The sequence below is a fragment of the Camelus bactrianus genome, chromosome 2, assembly GCF_048773025.1.
Source record: "Camelus bactrianus isolate YW-2024 breed Bactrian camel chromosome 2, ASM4877302v1, whole genome shotgun sequence".
Lineage (NCBI taxonomy): Eukaryota > Metazoa > Chordata > Mammalia > Artiodactyla > Camelidae > Camelus > Camelus bactrianus.
In genome coordinates this window covers 95,540,826-95,559,728 of record NC_133540.1, presented here as the reverse complement: position 1 = coordinate 95,559,728, position 18,903 = coordinate 95,540,826, and the positions used below count along the sequence as shown (strand labels likewise).

General features: G+C 38.2%; 2 protein-coding genes across 24 annotated transcripts in view; one reads left to right on the top strand and one right to left on the bottom strand.

Annotated features, from left to right (window-relative positions):
• KLHL8 (kelch like family member 8) overlaps positions 1 to 9,274 on the top strand; it is a 59,296-nt gene extending 50,022 nt beyond the window's left edge. For 6 of the 18 annotated variants that reach the window (XR_012500473.1, XR_012500510.1, XR_012500472.1 and 3 more), the window contains 2 exons: positions 12 to 36; positions 932 to 9,274. The gene's annotated coding sequence lies outside the window, so the exon portion shown is untranslated. The remainder of the gene's footprint in view (positions 1 to 11; positions 37 to 931) is intronic. The other 12 variants (XR_012500502.1, XR_012500497.1, XR_012500506.1 and 9 more) reach the window with 12 other exon arrangements.
• A 3,383-nt stretch (positions 9,275 to 12,657) lies between these two features.
• The window catches only part of AFF1 (ALF transcription elongation factor 1), a 173,352-nt gene continuing 167,106 nt past the window's right edge, over positions 12,658 to 18,903 (bottom strand). For all 6 annotated transcript variants that reach the window (XM_074346891.1, XM_074346903.1, XM_074346892.1 and 3 more), the window contains one exon: positions 12,658 to 18,023. In XM_074346891.1, coding sequence (XP_074202992.1) covers positions 17,902 to 18,023 — 122 coding nt within the window. In that variant the 3' untranslated portion in view covers positions 12,658 to 17,901. The remainder of the gene's footprint in view (positions 18,024 to 18,903) is intronic.

The window sequence follows — 18,903 nt, the reverse complement described above, 5'->3', positions numbered from 1 at the left end:
CTTAATTCCAGTCCCCAGCCTCCTTTCTTCCCAGAGGTAAGTACTGTCCAGAATTAATCATTCCTTTGCCTTTTTTCCTTCTGTTTTTATACCACTATACCTAAGCCATGCATTGTTTACTTTCATAATTTCTTTGATGAGCTTTATTAAAAATAATATTCTCTATGTCTTAGGTAACTTGATCTTTTCATTCAATAGTTTTGTTTTTTTAAATTTTATGTTGGGTATAGTTTCCCTTTTCTTTCTTTCTTTTTTTTTTTTTGCTTTTATAGTGCCAAAATGAACATTCATATATAGTTTCTTGGTACACATGTGCAAGTTTCTTAGAGTATATACCTAGAAGCAGAGTTGGCTGTAAGATAGATGCTTGATCAGCTTTATGAGAGTTTTACAAGATAATGCAAAATTACTTTCCAAAATGGTTATGTCAGTTTACAGTATGGTTTATTACTTACTTGCTGTTGTAAGACCTAGTTCTTGCCAATCTGTTAGGCATAAAATTATACTTTATTGTGGCTTTAATTTGCATTTTCTTGATTGTTGAACATGTTTCCATGATTATTAATCATTCCTGTTTTTTCTGTGAAATATTTATTGATGTCTTCTGTCCATTCTTTTTTCTTGTTTATACAAGAGTTCTTCATAATAGGCTACTAATATTTCCATTTTTTTTATTACACATATCTCCTCCCAGTTTATGGCTTATCTTTTGGGGTTTTGGGTAAAGAAAACTTCTTAATTTTAACCTATTCAAATGTAGTTCTTTGTCTTAAGATATTTCTTGTTTCTTCTAAAAGTCAAAGTCTCTCATAGTCATCAGTCCACCTGGAATTGATTTGTCTATGGGTGAGAGAGAACAAATTTTATTTTTTACTATGTGGATAGCCAGTTTTCTTTAAACTGTTTAGTGACTAATTCATCCTTTCCCCAGGGACTTTATCTACATGGCCAATTTCCATGTAAGTAAACATCTGTTTTGGGACTTTCTGTTCCATTCCATTGGTCAATTTGTCTAACCAAGTGCTAAATGACATATATGATGAATTATGGAGTATTGTCTCTTTTCTGTTCTCTGAATTATTTAACATTGAAATAATCCATTTCTTGAACATCTTGAACCTAGTTTTCTTTTGCAGAAAAATTAACAATTCAGTGTCTTACTGGTTATATGATCTTTCAGTATTTTTGTTTTCTTTTAAGTCAGTTTTGGTAAGTTTTACTTTTTAAAATATCATTTGCTGGATCCCACAAATTTTATTTGCACTGTTTTCATTAATTTTCACTTGCAAATATTTTATAAATGTTCAATACACGTTTTTCTTTGATCCATGGGTTTAGAAGTATATTTTAAATTACCAAATATGTCTTAATTTCATTTGGTCTGACCATGGTATGTTTGATTCCACTTCATGGAAATGTACTGAGACTTGTTTTATGGCCTGTTATGTTAAACTTTGTTGTTATTTATGTATTCTTGAGAAGCCTAATGTTGTGGTGTAGTTTCTGTATTTGTATATTACATCTAACTAGCTAATTGTGTTGTTCAGTCTACTGTATATTGCTATTTTTATTTTCCTTTGAGCTGTTTGACCTGTCAGTAGAGAAATGTGTTGAGATTCTATATTGTGATTAGTTTTCTGTGTGTGTGTGCGTTGAAGTTTTCTGATTTATGTTTATGCTAATTTAAAAGAATTGAACGTTTTATTTTAAGTAGTGTAATTTTCAGATGTGTATTTGATTCTGTGCCTAGGGATTTTATCCTGGAAGGGTGCTTTCACTGGTTAGTTTTGAAGTGTTCATGGGCCCAAAATACTGCAGCCCTTTCAGACCTGCCTCAGACCCTTTGTTCTCCCTTGCTATTAATAAAGGCAAAAACACCTTCCAGTTTCAGTGCTGTTCTGGAGCTGGTTCTCCACATGTCTTAGTGAGTGCTGTGGCTCTCTCGTGGGTCAGTACTGGTGGTTTTCCTCCTACTCGTTGTTAACACCTCATTTGTTAATGTCTTATACCTGCTCAGATTGTGGGGTTCCTGAAACTCCTAGTTTGATTAGGATGTTCATAGGCTTTTTAAATTTATCCTCCTTGCTCTGGCTGGTTAATTTTTTTTTAGGGTGGAGGATTAAATGATCAGAAATTTTACCAGTACCCCACCACTCCCCATTACCCAAAAACCTTTTTTTTTTTAAATGAAGGATTTTGGTTTGTGTTTCCCTTCCACCTCCTTCAATCTTGCAGCGGTTAACCTTGAAAATTTCATTGCATATTTCACAATCTAGAGTTAATCAGTATGTTAAATGCCTTTCTGAACAATGAAAGGCACTAAAATTCATCACTTTTCTTCCAACTTTTTTCAGTATTTTCGTTATTTTGCAGCCCATATTTAAACATGATTAAATATTTATTTGGGTTTACTTTAATCATTTTTCTTTTTAGTATCTCAGACATTCCTTCTGAGGTAATTTTTTTTCCCTAAAGGATGTATTTCAAAAGTTACTTTGGGGAAGTTCTGTTAAAGTAATCTCCATTTTTGTTCATCTGAAAATGTCCTTATTTTACTACTTTTAAAATGTATTTTTAATGTTTTCAGCTTTATTCAGAAGTATAATTGATGAAATTTAAAGTATACAATATGATTTGACATATGCATACTTTGTGATTATCAGTCAGGTGATTATCACAGTCCATCACCTCACAGTTACCTTTCTCTGTGTGTGTGGTGAGGACGCTTAAGGTTTACTCTCAGCAAATACACAGCACTTAACTGTTCTTGATAGTTTTACTAGATACAATTCTAGTTTTCTCTCTGTTTTTAAGTTATTAGTCCACTGCTATCTGGTTTTCTTTGTACTTCAGGTCAGCTGCCATCTAATTATCTTCCTTCCTATGGGATCTTCTGTTTCTCTGCTGCTGCTTTTAAGATCTCTTCATCTGTTCTGATCTGTAGTTTCACTATGGATGCATCTATATATGTCTTTCTTTGTCTTGTCCTGCTAGTATACAGTGTGATTCTTATATTTGCGATGTATCTTTCTGCCCTGAAAATTTCTTTCATGGACTCATTGAATATTACTTCTGTTTTTCTAGAACTTTAAACTGTCTTCCTATGTACTAACTTTGACTTCAGCTCTGTGTAACCTTTTGTTAAACCATTGAATTTTTAATTTTGATTACTAGGTTTTTCTTTCCCAAAAGTCCTACTTCATTCTCTCTTAGCTATGCTTGGTAATTTTGATGGATTTTTAGTCTTAATTCCTTTCTTTTGCTGCATCTTTTTCTTTCTTTGGGTGGGTCATAGATAGTTCTTTCTGTATCCCATGGCTGATAAATCCAGTACCTGAAGTCTCAGGAGGTCTAAATCTGTTTATTGTCTCTGAATTTTTCCTTATGGTGTCATTCTTCCCTGTTTGATGATTTTATTTCGTAAATGCATTCTTGATTGAATCTGTGGAAATCCACAAGTTCCAAATTGGGCATGTTCTTTCTGAAAGTTTTTTTCGCATTTGCCTCTCTAGGCCAGGAACTGCCCTGGGACATCTTTGCTCTCTTCTTGGCTCCTGGCCAAATTCTAGGTGCTCAGGTTCAGCTAGTCTTACTGTGGTTCAGTGCTTGGTGTCCCAGTCCCAGCGCTGATAGTGGCATTTGTCCTCAGGGCATCCGTGGCTTTTCTGTTTACTTACCACTTCTGCTCAGAGTCTAGCTTTTATATTGGCCTTGGAGGTTTCCTTGCTTTCCTGAGACTCCAGTAAAGCATTTTAAAGTATGTTTATAATTATGTAAGAACTAACAGTAGTGGGAGAGCCCTTCAGACTACAGGTCTTTCATAACCCCTGCCGGCAGAATGTTGCCACTTCTGTTCTAGAGCCCCCCAAATGGCATAGTTTTGTCTTGTTATTCACTTAACCTTTCTCTTATGTGCTGCTAGACTTCTCTGTAAAGTTTTCATGTTGACTTTCTTAGTAGACCTTAACAGAATGAGCTTTTTGGTCCCATATCTTTGTCATGCCTAAAGTTTCTTTCTTAAATTTAAACTGGGAGTTCATAAAAGGATAATCCATGAAATGTAAGATTTCTTGGCATTGGTGTGTGTATCACTTTGCCCTGCATGTCTCAAGTATCAGTTATTTTATATACACCAGTTCCTTAGCACATTGCTGTTAAATCCCTTCATAAATAGGACTCCAGAGTAGTTATGTAGATTCAGAAAATAACTGCATTCTGTCTGAAACTTTGCAACCTTTCTTTAAAAAGAAGTTTGTTTTGGCATTTGGCCAAAAGTAATAAAATTCCTACCTGACCATAAATTCCCTGATTTCCCCCTATTCGTCTGCAAACAATTATCTTTTTTCCTGTCTGGAAACCAGAGCTCAGGACTGAACAACACAGTGGCTATTTGTACTGCATTCTAACACAAAGTGCCCTAATTTTCCTGCTTCTGCTTGTTTCGTTTCTCAATACCTATTCTGATGCAGTACTAAATCACTGTGCTTTTTTGAAGACCGGCTTTATTGAAGTATAATTTATATAATAAAAAAGTGACCCATGTTTACAACCCATGATTTAGTAAATTTATTAAGTTGTGCCAACATCACCGTAATCTGGATTTAGAACATTTTCATCATGCTTCCAAAACTTTCACGCGTCCTTCTTGCAGTCTCCACTCCTCCCCATCCTTTCCTCCCTGCCTTTCTCTCCAGGCAACCATTGATGTGTTCCTGTCCATTAATTAGCTTTTGCTGGGTATATCATATAAGTGAAACTATACTCTGTATAGTCTTTTGCATCTTGCTGTGTCACTTAGCATGATGGTTTTGAGGCTCATTTTATATGTACTATAGCATTTTTACCCCTGAATATTAGTCCATCTTATGCATATACTACAGTTTGTTTATCCACTCACCAGTTGATCATTTGGATTGTCTCCAGTTTGGGGCTGTTATGCATAATGCTGCCATGATGCCATGAGTGTTCACATAAAGCATGTTTATGAACATGTTTTCATTTATCTCGGGTGGGTTCATACAAGTGGAATTGCTGAGGCTATTCGTTTTTTTTAAAGGAACTACCAAACGGTTACCCATAGGGGCTGTACTGCATTATATGCCTGTCAGTGGAGTATGGGGATTCTGGTTTCTCTTCATCTTCTCCAATGCTTTGTGCTGTCTTTGTCTTTGATTATCGCCATTCTCCTGGGTGTGAAGTGGGATTCTCCTTGTGTTCAGCGTATATTTCTACATTTTTTTTTCCTATAGGAAATGGCTGCTCTCTAGTGGTGCATTCTACACATTACACTTGGGAAAAGGGCACTAAATAGAAAGCTTAAAGCTAAAACATGTTAAAGTTTACACTGATTTCATGTTGTGCCTGCATTATTTAGCACACTGAGCGCAATTGAGGCCCAGGTTCAAAATGTTTTCCTAATTACCCCTGTTAATAGTTCTCAGGACTTGGCTGGTTGGTTGTGGCTTTTACTTAATCCCTGGAGGTGCCATATATTCAAACGAAGCTTTTGTGCTTCAGATCTCACCCACTTTATGCACTCAGGCCTTTTGGTATAAAGGGTTACACCTGTGGAGTGGCTAATGCTTATGAAGACGGGGAGGAAAAGGCCAGACACAGTTTTGTTGACTCATACCTACCACATCCTTTTAGACCAGAGCCAGAGGAGTAAATAATTCTTACTAGTGGAGTGAATGTAAATTCCTTTTAATGAATTGCACACAAGTGGAATGTCTGGTGGCTCCTTGGTATTTTCAGGTAACACTCTGTAAATATGCCTGTAGAGAGTTGTAAAACTTTAGAATGGGTCTCAGCTGCCCCCAGGCTCCTAGGGCTCTGCTGAAATGAGAGCAAGATGCACATTAAAAACTGAAAAAATTGAGCTAAAGAAGAAACCCGGCCAGCGACGGACTGACTGAAGGAATGTGTATTTGGTAAGTAAACAAAGATGTGGCTTCAGGAAATTAGGGTAGTAAAACTAAACACTTAATTGTTTAAGCAAACTGTAGGTTCTTACTTTAAACAATTAAATGTTCAAAAAGTGGGGAGAATGTACCTATGTGAAATTTCTCTTAAATTTTTGGGCACTAGCACAATGCATTTACCTAACAATGTATTTTACTTTCCTGACATGTCTGTAAAATGATCATGTATATTTGTATGTGTGTATATGTACATATGTGCACACACACAAAAGCCTAGTACAAAATAGTAGAAAGCATGATGGACCCATGGGGTCTGCGCATGGTTGATTTACTGCTTCAGTCAAATGGAAGCAAGAGGAGAGGCCAGACCATCCATCCTTGTGTGACAATTTGGTACACAGTAATTCTACACCATAGTAAATGGATTATTTATCAATTAGGGTGGGTAAAGGGATATAAGGTTTAGGACAGAAGGTAGTTTGTTCAACTTCAGGATAAGCAGTGGCTAGGAGGGAAATTGAAATAGTTGGGGGTTAAAATTTTTAAATATGCATCAGAACTTTTTTAATGTTGCTATAACAAATACTGCTTTTTAAAAAATTAATATGTGGAGATTTTGATTAATCCAATGTCATTGCCAAAACAAGAGATACTTAACATAGACAAAATTTTATCCTCTGCCTTTATTTTGGAACCAAGTCTGATGATTTATATGAACAGTATTGTTTAACTCTTCCCAGAAAAACTATCATAAAGTCAGTAGGGTATGTGTGTATGCTTGCCTGCCTAGTTCTGCAAACAGTTTTAAAGATGTTATAAATTTGTTTTGAACAATGGTAACAAATGTGTAGAACACTCCCCATCTCCTGATGATCTTGAAGGACAGTGGGGTTTTTTTTGTAAGTTCTGTGTAGTTAACTCACATTTAATAGGGAAATGTTTGATTGCTAGTATTTTCACTGTAGACTCTAGGATATCATTTTAACTCCTTCCTTTTTTGTTACAGGTGAGGAAATAGAGTACCAGACATTCAGGTAACTTGCACAAGACAGAGGAGGATGTTTGTTTTGCCTAGATGCCTATACCCTATATGGTGAAAATTAGAGGACTGAATGTCTTGGGCCCCAGTTGGACCCTTCTAAGTCATCAGTTTCTGAGTTGAAGTTTTATTTGGTCCCTTTACTCTCAAACTTAGAGGACCCAGGGGGAATTCATGCTGTTGCCTATTTTAGTTATTTCATATTTGCTGGGACTTTAAACTTTAAAGGTTACTTTACATCATTCATGACTTCTAAAAATTGTTTTCATGCTACTTTAAAGGTTTATCACATATTTAATATTTTAAATTTTTCTCTATTAAGTAATCCATGCCCTCAAATAGTATACAAATGAGAAAAAAAAAAAACCTGTCCATCTCAGCAGTCACTAGAATTGTTAGTGTCTTGACTAGCACTGGTAAATGGAGGACGTCTACAAGGCAGCACGTGAAGCGGCGTTAGACAAGGACTCCTTCCCCCGCCACTGTGCTGTTGAAGTTTCTGTGGCTGCAGGTTCTCAGGACTTCCTTCTCAGTTTGTTTTGTAAAACCTATTCCTGCTCATAATCCAGTTTTACTGATTGTCCCCCATAAAACCCCAAAACGGTTAAATGTTAACTGCTTGTGGATGACATTTTTAAAAAGCTTATAAAAGCCACATTTCCTTTAGTTTGTTCTCAAGAAAAATCCCTTCCTAAGTTGAGGTCAAACAGATCTATACCGTAATGAGTTTCATCTTTTACAAGCTGCTTGACCATAGACATAGCTTAAATTTCATCATCTGTAAAGCAAAGTAACGACTCATTTGAAAGGTGGTTTTAAAAATACAAACCATAGAAAATGCACAGCACGTATCACTTAATACATGTTCCTTTCCTCTTCTCCATGTTTTCACTTTCTAGGCCTGTTGTGCTAGAGCGATGGGAGTGTCATGGATGAGGTAAATGAAAGGAAAAAAGGCCGAATGGCTCCATTTTGCTGTGGGGAATTCAGGACCAACACATAAGCATAAGAGGAATGCTGTTCTCTGCCTAACAGATTAGTTGGTTGAAGTAACCCAGTCTGAACAGTATGACCATAGGGTGTTCACTTTAGCTTCTGTGTTAGGACCACTGACAAGGCAGGACAGTGGGTATCTCAGTGTAAAATCACCAGATCTAAATTAACCTGTCACCTGGGTGGAAAGAGACATGCAGTCCAGGAGCTGGGCAGCCTGACACATATTCTGAAGAAAGTCACTTTGTACACAGGAATCACTAACACTTTGAACGGATGGGAGTAAATTTCACAGGGGTAAAAAAAAAATCAGTCTTCCTTTGCTTTTTACCTTCATTTAAAATAAGCAAATGTGAAGTTAATAGGGCTAGTCAAGTAAGGCTCAGGACTGACACATCAAATTTTAGGTTTGATCTCTGGGGCCATAGGGAAACCTACAGTGAACTTCCTTCTGTATACCCACTGGGTCTCAAACCATTGCCAATGTTTTACAGCTTCCAGTTTATCCAGGATGAGTGTCAGTTCCTTGGACCAAGAAATAAGTTTTAAAGGTTAATGGAACTTTAAATCCTGAAGACCCATGTCAGGGATTGACCATCACCTCCAATGCTGGAAAAAGTGGGGAAACGTAAGCAGCCTGTGATGTCGTCCGAGGTGCAGGCAATGGAGCAAACTTGGGAAGTCATGCAGTATGTCAGAGGCAGTCAACAACCTGAAGAGAATCTCACAGAAATAAGTACAAGAACAGGCATTCCACAGAATCAGAAATCCCAGTGGCCAAATAAATTTGTGGCAAAGTGGTTAACTTCAGTTGTCAGAGAAATGCAAATTTAGAGTATAATACTGTTTTTCACTTTGCAGCCAAAGCTGGCAAGAACTTAAGCTCATCCACAGTTGGTATAAGAGCTTCTAAGGAGAAGTGGTTTGGTAACAACAAAATTTTTTTTAAGTTGGTTTATCTTCTGACCCAGATATCCCGCTTCCAGAAATTTATCTTTTAGAAACACAAGAATGCATGATGATGTGTGTACCAAGATTCCTCAGTACAGCATTGTTTATAACAGCAGAATAATTGGGTGGGGTGCCAGGGGAGGCTTACGTGCATAATGGGAGAATGTTTAAATAAATGGTGATATAGCCTTACTACACAAAATGATTAACAGAAGACATATAAAGTGGAAAAAAAATACAGTATATCCAATTTTATGTATAAAAACAATGTGTAAGTGCACAAAAAAGTTCTGTGCACACAAAGTGCGCCAAACTTACTGGTTGTTTACTTTAGGGAGGAAGGGATGAAGTAAACTTGCTCTAAATTCTTTTTGCTCTGTATGCTCATGTGTCTTTTTTTTTTTTAAGTCTATTTGTAAATCAGTTTGAAAACAATTTTTACAAGATTTCAAAATGATAACTCTTGTAGTTGTAGGCTTGGGGGATCTCTGCAAAACCACTCTACCAGATCACTTACTCCCTTGAGATGCTTGTGAAGACCTCAGGTGCAGTTGGAATCTCTTCAAAGACTACAGGACAAATATGGAAAAACAGGAAGTTAAATAGTTAAAGACATTTTTCTAAAGCCCATGCAGTTGAGTACAATTGGTTTTCCAGTAATAGTGTATATATGTGTATGTATACACGTGTGTTGCTCAGGTGATAATTTACAGGAATATTTAGCAGTGGAGAGATACAGACCACTTAACTGTTTCTGCCTCTGACGTGTGAAATAAGGTAAACGAGATGTTAGGACTGGGCCCCAGGAATTGAGAAGGGTGATGTAAAGCACTTATCCAGAGCAGACATATGGTCTTTTAAAGTTAAAATAGAATTGTCTGTTTAGAAAGCATTCCAAGAGCCACCCTCCAGTCTGTTCTAAGGGCACAGGTCTTCATTATCAGAGCCTCGCTGTCTCACTACAGTCTTGGCTTTCAGTTGAGTGTGGTCCGTGGGGAAACCACAAACACTGACAGAATCCTGTTCTAAGACAAAACAGTCTCGATGGTTATACTTTTCTAATCACAACCAAGTAAGAGATAAACCTCGATTATATTCTGAAGACCCACTAGGCTTCAAAGCTGTTTGGAATGGATTGAGGGGGTTCTAAACACTACCTAGATGTCTTAATTAAAAGTGGCCTGGATTGTGACAATTTATATTTGCAGCATCTCTGGCAAAAAGTGAACAAATGCTCGTTTAAATAAACTCCAAAAGTGCCTAAACACTGATTTAAAGCCTGAGAAGGATACACACAGGAGGGTTTCTATCTCACCTCAGAGTTGCCACCGGTAATCAGCAGTAGGAAATGGGCCTCGCAGTGTCCTGGGAAACAGCCCTTACATACAAAAAGCGGAAACTGCGGACATTGATAGAAGTCGGCCTACTTAAAACTAAACAAACTTTGTTTAAAAAGTACCATAATAAAAATTGAAAGGCAAGATACTTTGGAGAAAAATATTTACAACATAAGAGGTTAATATCCTAAATATATAAATCAAGAGGAACAAAGATGAATAGCCCGGAAGGATCATCTGTTCTTTTTTACTACTCAGCATCCTCTGTTCATTAACAGAACCTTTCCTAGTTGTGAACTCATTCCGTATGATTTAAGTGACAACTTTCCCCACATCTACCCAGTTGGGAACTCACACTGGGTCTAGGTCTAGAGTATTGGGCATGTAACCCATGTGCCACACACAGCACCTTCACATGTAAGGGGACAAATACTGTAAGAATGAAAACGTAAGTGAAAACATCAGAAGACACCGTTTCCCACCTATCAAATGGAGTGATTTTTTTTCGCCTTTTTGTTTTTTTCCAAACATAGTACAGTTGGTAAAGGAGTAAATGATCACTGAATGCTAAAATCAGTAAGTGAAAGATGGCTGCAACAGGGAAAGGCCCCAATTAACAGTTTTGGTGACGGTATCTTAACCAAAGACTCAAGAGTTACCATCACTAATGATTTTAGGTGCCTTCTTACGTGATGCAATACGAAATACACAGCACCACCTTTGAAAGATTCTTGCCAAATATAATCAAGCCTCTAAACCTAAGCTTACAGAGAATCTACATAGGAGATAAGGGAATGAATTAAAGGACACTGAGGGAAACACAAATCCAAGATGCAGAACATTACATTAAAGAGACATAATGACCAACTGTAATGTCTAAAACTTGACTGAGTCTTGGCTCAAAAAAATGAGCTGTAAGACCTTTGGGGCACAATTAACAGAAATTTGAATGTGAACTGAATACTAGATGTTGAGAAATTTTCTTAGCTTCTATAATGGTATTGTGGTTATGCTGGAAAACTTCCTGAGAAATGCATGCTGAAGTTTTTAGGGGTGAAGTGTAACTCAGTGTAAATATACACATGCACACATTTTCATTAAAAAATATGAAAAATCCAATCTGTCCAACTAGTTTGCTCCAGGAATGGCTGTGGGAGCATTCTTTATGATATCCCCAAATCAGAAGTAATGTCTAACACGGGGGTTGCTTGAATAAATTGGTACAACCATACAATGGACAACTTCTACTAAAACTCTGTAATAGACAAGATGTGACATAGAAAGTTTTTGTGGATTTAGAATAGATAAACAAGATTATACTGTACAGCACAGGGTAATATACACAATATCTTGTAGCTCAGAGAAAAAATGTGAATGAATATATATATGTTCATGTATAACTGAAAAATTGTGCTGAACACTGGAATTTGACACATTGTAAAATGATGATAAATCAATAAAAAATGTTTACAAAAAATTTTTGTGGAAAAGATGAAAGCCATCAGAGAGGTGTAATGGCCCATTATCCTTCAAGGCCTAGTTCAAATGAGATCTTGTCCCTGGAGCTTCCCTTACTCGGGACTAACACATGCCCTTTCCCACACCTGCTGTTTCCCACACAGGTCTTGCTGGCTTGTCAGCTTTACTATTAGCTTGCCAAGGGTGAGTCCGTTTGTTCATAGGATCAACATAAGTAGGGGTCTACCTAGTGTAAGAACAAAAGAATCAGAGGGGAAGAGGTGGGTACTAAGGACTTTATCAGTGTCCAGTCAGACTGGAGCATCAACTGTTGTGATACTGCAGTGAGGGGAGGGAATAAGTTAAAAAAAAAAAAGCCACAAAGCCCGAGTGTTCATGCCAGAGACACTATGCTATAATAAGCACACCATCTAATGTGATCCTCACCATCTCATTAGGCAGACACCAAAGCAACAAAGTATAAATGAGAAAAGAAACTTAGGTTAAGTAACTTACCCATGGTCACACAGCAGACTGGAGAGCCAGGATTCGAATTTAAGAAGTCAGATTTCAGCACCTAGAGTATTTCTTTCGGAGGGGCAAAGGGAGGAGAGACCAGATGGCCTTTAGATTCCTTCCAATATTAACATTCTATAAACAATCTGTCTACCCAGCAAACTGAAAATCGGCGAATTTGGTCACTGGCAGCTGATGTTAGGATAAGCCATGCAGGTGATACTAAGCTAATTTTTGTTGATTGAGCTCTTGAAAAATAAACTGAACAGAAGGATGTGCTGTCCTCTGCCCACACTTTTCCCATTGCAAGAGTAAACACATATTGTGAATAAGGGCACATGATTCCACGTGAGACTCCTTTGGCTATAAGTGGTAATTACGTATAGCGATTTTAGGAATTACTTTATATTCAGGCAAAGTAAAAGCATGGATTCCACCCAAATGATTTCTCTAAATTTTTATTTATTTTTTTTTACAGCTCTATCCTCTTGTCAAAAGTAAAGAATTTGAAGACGAACAAGTCAATTACATGTTTTTTTAAACAGTAATTAATCCTCATTACAGAGAACAACAAACAAAAGATCTGTGGCACATTATCTTTGGAAAGATCTTTTGCAAATTTTTCTTCTAAAAAAAAGAAAACCTGTAATTCTCACAGATCACATATGTCTTTCAAAGGACTACACAAGGCAGCTAGATTTTATTCACAGAAGCCCCAAGTTGCAGTTCCAGCTGAAGTAGGTAACACACATGGAGTCCCCTCACCTGTGCTGCACATCTTCCCACTGAGAGCATCGCTGCTTTCCTATCCTACATACAAAATCACGGTGTGGACTAGACAGCGGGCACGTTATTTCACAATAATTAAAGAAAAATTCATATTATTTTAGACATAGACCAGTGATCTTCATTTATCAACTGGACAATTTATTTTTTAAACAATTTCAATAATACCAAGATTTGACTTTCCTCTAAAGTTATAAGAAAGCAAAAAAATATATATAATATAATATATAATGGTAATAAATAAAAAAGGTAACCCTGCTCAGGTATCATCCAAAACATGATCACATTCAGAAAAAAAATCAAAACAAGATTTGGGACTATCGTGTATAAACACACACACACCAACATGAACAGTGTATACTTGCTATCTGAGGGGGGTGTGCAGTAATTTTAACAATACATGTTGATGGCCTGAAAATTAACAGAAGTTAATTAACAAAAGTTAATACTGCCTGTTTTAAGCATCGCTTAAACATCTACTTTTAAGCAAAGCAAGTTACCTTCCTTAGGTCAGCCACTGCCCGGTCTGACCAGTGCAGCCTGGTCAGCCTCGCTGTCAGTGGTCTTATTCCCTTGTCCTTCAGGCCGGTGTAGTACTATCCGGGCTCACAGGGAGCTGTAAGTCTCCCTCACGTCCTCTTGGGGAGAGAAATACATATAGGCACTTCTCTACCCATCACAGTACCTGTCAACATCCGACACATCGTGGAGCACAATACAGTGTGACTTTCCCCAGGACAACAGGAAATTTACAGCCACCTTAAGAAAGGTGGTAGATGGTGCTTGTCAACTCCTCATAAATAAGAACTAAAGAACATGGCCAGTGGTCACAATTCATTCTCAGATTCTTGGTGATTAGCACAACTGGACTGGATGTTTGAGGTTTATTTGGTAGAAATACCACTTGCAATGTTTGAAGGAAAATCCCCCAACACCATGTTACTCTGCTGCCACTCCACCTCCCACAAACAAAATGACAAAAGATAAAGCACAGGGGAAAAACTCACATCCATAAATTCTAAATAGGATAAAAAAACAAAAGAGGCAACCCGCTAGAGAAAGAGAAGGGAGCAAGTACCGCTATAACCCTGACCACGATGAGCAAATCTCTACACCTGTGTTTCTAAAAGGTCAAATATTCTTGCAAGATTGAAATACTGCTAATCAGTATTTAATACATGAAGTGGTTCAGTTTTTCACAGATTTTGTGTAGTGTCTGGGAATATAAATCCTTAAGAAAAAAGGAGAACTTGTGGTGGGAGGTGTAGGAAAACAAGGCTTATTTGATTCACTTACCTTAAGATGCACAAATACACCTCAAACTTCATGAAGCAGAAGAGAAAAAGGTGCAAGATCCACCTCACCATGGCAAAATAAATACGGCATTATTCCAAAATTAGGTTTGGTCAACAAAGGCACAATAAATATATCCAATTCAGCTAGCCTCTTTGTGTGTGTGTGTGTGTGTGTGTGTGTGTGTTTTCAAACACACATACTTCCTTTTATATAGAGATAAAAGTTTTGTCCATTTGGGAGGGCACAATGGTTCTTTTTGTTTCTAAAAATTATTGAAGAATCATTAAAAAAAATAGTAAGATCCTGATCCTACTAACATTAATATTTAAGGTACCAATTAAGGAAAGTTTTCAGCCAGAAAAGGGTAGTTTGTCAGCTTCTAAACATCCTGAGAATGGGCATTTAAGGATATAAAACAAGGGAGAAAAGTGTGGTCCAATCTGTCTAGGGGAAATAGCTAAACATTTTTGTCAAAACAGATTATAAAATAAAGGTCCTTTTGTTCCAAAAAAAAAAAAAAAAAAAAAAAAACAGGCACTTTCCCCACTCAGTCTGGTAGTTAAATCACAACATCAGGTAAGTCCCGTTCCAGCCCTGGTAATACGCTGGCTGGACTCTGCCACTCCTCACCACACCTAGCACCTGGCTGATGTTTTCACATTCGTAACCCAGTGTCATCTGGTAAATTGCAGTAAAGTATTTTTCACTGTTTAGCAGGGCCCTTAGTCTGGCTAAAATCTTATGTTCAGTGATTCACATTTTAATTATCTTCAAGGACAGAAACATTCAACATTTTAAAAAGTAAAACAGTATTTATCCATTCCTTAATAAAGACAGACACACACACACTAGAAACTGTAGTGCCAAAGGCAAGACTTTTACACTCAATTTTCACTCAAGATGTTTTTTGTATGTGTCTCACTGTGAAGTGTGTACTACTATGGTTGTTTTAAGAACTTCACACATTGAAAAGCTTAATTTTATAATCTAATCCTTTCAATTATCTACCTCAGTACAAAATTTGCCTTTGGGGATTTAAGCATGCAGTGGAAAAGTGCAAATGACTTAAAAACCCTTTAGATTTCTATATAAACTGTAACAGCAAAAAGACCTTAGGGACATTAAGGATTCATCAGCCACTACCTCTTACATACTCTATTTAAAAAGTAGCCATTAAGATTTCTTTTAGGTACGATGCATGTTGCAGTTAAGGATCAGAAATATTCCATGATCAAAATAGTACAAACTGATCTCTGCAAATTCATTAGTTTTTCAAGGGACAAATAAAATTTCAATATAAATATCAGGGGGAGGAAAACGCACAAAGAATAAGGCCACTGAAAAAGGAACCACTTCTTTTAGACACGGCTGAGAAATTGACTTGGAAATGTCTTCAGTCAAAGGGGGCTCTGTGGCTCCCGACAGGACACACACACTCGGCACGGTCTGCACAGACCAGAACCTGTGCTCAAGAACGCACCCTTCCAGACTGACTGGTGGCTTGTACTGGGGACTGATGGGGTGGAGGGGGACGGAAGGGCCAAGGGATTAGGAGGAAAAAAGATGTTAAGTAACCACATAAGCCTGATCCTGGTGTCTTGTCTCCAGGTAAGAGACGGACACACAATGCCATAACCATACAACCTACCAAGCAATTACTGTTAACAACAGGTTCCTTTTTAGACGAGTCATTTAAAAAGGACCATGGTTTTGCTTTAGAACATCCATCAAAGAAATCAGCCCATCAAGATCACACATCAAGTTCTTATGTTCCGATATTGCAATTGCTGTAACTCTCCGGCTTTAACCTAAATATGAGGCTAACAGACCTCTGTCCTAGCTAGTGAGAACCAGAGAACAGGCTGGATAATGTAAGACACTGAGGGAACAGCTTCACACAAACAATTCATATTGTGAAAAATAAGCATCACTCCCATCCTCTACACATCCCTTTTATATAGTTACCAAGTTATCAAGACAGTTCTTACATTCATCGTATGGACCTTAGACCTCTTCACTATAAATAAAGATGGTGCTCCCTTCTTCACTAATAAATAAATATGACAGTGTCAAGCATGCTTGGTGCGAAACAACGTGCAGAGGAGCAGGACGGGATGAAGGGAGAAAAGTAAACGAGCTGTAGCAATAACACTCACTCCTCAATTGTTAATACATGTGCAAATTCTACTTCTAACAGGGATAAAAAGAACTGGCTTCTAAAAACACTGCACTCAAAATAATGCTTCCAATAATAACCCTCCAAGTTTCAATGAAAAAAATCTGTGCTTATGAATATGTGGGAATTTTTTTTTTCCATTTTAGGTCATTCAGAATAAACTTGGGTTAATGTACAGAACCTGGCAATAGCAACTTACGGGAAGGCCACAGTTTCTCTTCAATCTAATCAAACCTAGTTGACTGAGAACACTCTGGAGTGAAGGCATGCGGTGACAATTTTTTTTTAAAGTCTAATTAACCACCCCAAATTGCCACAGCCTAGCAGGGAGTTAGTTTCTCCTAGACAATCAAGGGCTCTCAAAGTCTAGTTTTGCTATAAATATAAAATAATTCGTAGCAGAAAAATATAGCCTCTCTAAGAAGATTTCATTTTTCTTTGTTCGCTGACAAAACTCTGAGTTGGTTAGACAACACGAGTTACCACATAACTGCAGCCCACAGATCAGCACCTCAAATTCCAGAGCCACTTACACAAAAATCAAAAAGCACTTCAGCCATCTTGTCATGGACAAATGTTGGTTCCCTTCTTCCCCAACGTAGAAAATTCAGAATATAGTCAATGTGATGGACTGCCCTTCGCTGAAGCAGGGGGTGGGAATGGCGGCACCACGTCCTCCGTCTTACATGGGGACCTCGAGATGGCTCCCCGGGGTGCTGGAGCTTCTCTCTCTGCCACTCCGATGTGGGCTGGCTTCTGACCCAGTAATGGGAGAAACCAGAGCTGGGGTGAATGTGCAGTACTCCAGGCCATGGGGCGGATGCCTTCAATTGTATAAACTATGACAATACTTGGTATTATCAAGGCCACTGTTCACTGGTGGAAAGTGGGGTACAGTGGAGTCCTTCACAACTCACGTTTCATAGATGACCCCTAGAATTTATTAAACAAATATTTCCCCTATAATTTAAAAGCAAAAAGAAAACATCCACAAAACCCTACACCAAAATTCACTGTTAAAGAAACTTCCTTCTGGGAACGAACTAATGTGGCTACTGAGATGATGTGAATTTGCTTTCAGAGTTGAAATTGCTTCTCCTCATTCCATTTGCATCCTGCTGGTTAAAAAAGTAAGGAAATGTTTCTAGACCACTCATACACCCACAAAGGCAACATTGCACTTCTGTCCTTTAGTTAGGAAAGGCAAGATCATCTCTGGGGCCAGCTTCCTCTTCTCTGCTTCTGCATAACCATCGTGTCCAACCAATGATTCCACAGTTCTTGAGAGTTTCAGTGAACAAATGTCCTGGCCAACTCATGGTGCTTCTCTTCTTGAGTCTGGTGTCCTGCTGAGACAGATGTCTGGATGTCTTGAGGCTTCCAATGTGCAAAAAAGTTCCCAAGACATCAGATCAACCTGGGCCTCCATTAAGGTGTTTTGGTTACTTGTTTTAGCCGCTGAAAACCCTGTCTTGTGTAGTGCACCAGATCCATCAAACTGCTGTTAAGGGCCAGGGTGCACACACTTGTGCTGAGCTGAGCAAAGAATTCTGCAAAGCAAAACCAAAACCACATAAACACACTTGCACACACAAAAATAAAAATGAAAATGTGAAAAGTCAAGGTTCCAGAAACTATATCCCCCACATTATTCTGTACTTCATCTACCACAGTAAAAAAAAAAAAAAAAAAAGAAAAGAAAAGAAAAGAAAAGAAAAGAAAAGAAAAGAAAAGAAAAATCACCATCTACTGCAAAAGCCTGCTAGCTCTCCACGTCCCTCCACTAGTCTAGAAGGGTAGGAACTAGGTTTGTTTCAGAGCTGAGTCCACAATGCCCAGCACAGTGGCCGACCCTGGAAAAGACCCAATTTATACCTCTGGATCAGTGGATGCATGAATGAAAAATAAAACAGCACAAAACAAAACATCCAACACATTAAAAAAAAAAAGCATCACCAGTTTGCTTAAAAAGAAAACAAAGTTTCAAGAGGCTGTGGGGAAAGTAAGCAGCTGGCCGAGTTCTTCCCCACCACCAGGAAAGACGGCACCGTGGCATTCCACGCCGAGCAGTGCCTCGGGCAGCACGCCCTGCCATCTCCCAACCTTGGATTTCTCCAAGGGCCTTCCTCCCAAACAAATCTCTACAATGTTACTAAGCCGTATTTCTTGTACTGGAGCTAATCCTCTTCTTAACATGTGCTGAACAAACAATCAGCTCGGTGCTTAGGTTACCCAACACCCCATCCCCAAGGTGCCGTGCCTGGCGTCAGCCGACCTTCCCTTCCCAGTCTGCTCTGTCCTTTTGCAAGCACCCCCGTTCAGGCTGAAACAGTGACACCGGAACTTCTGAAGGGGCAAGGTGCCGAAGCCACTTCTAATCTCATTTTGCTAAGATCTAGCCACAGAAACCCACCCCCACGCCACAGGACT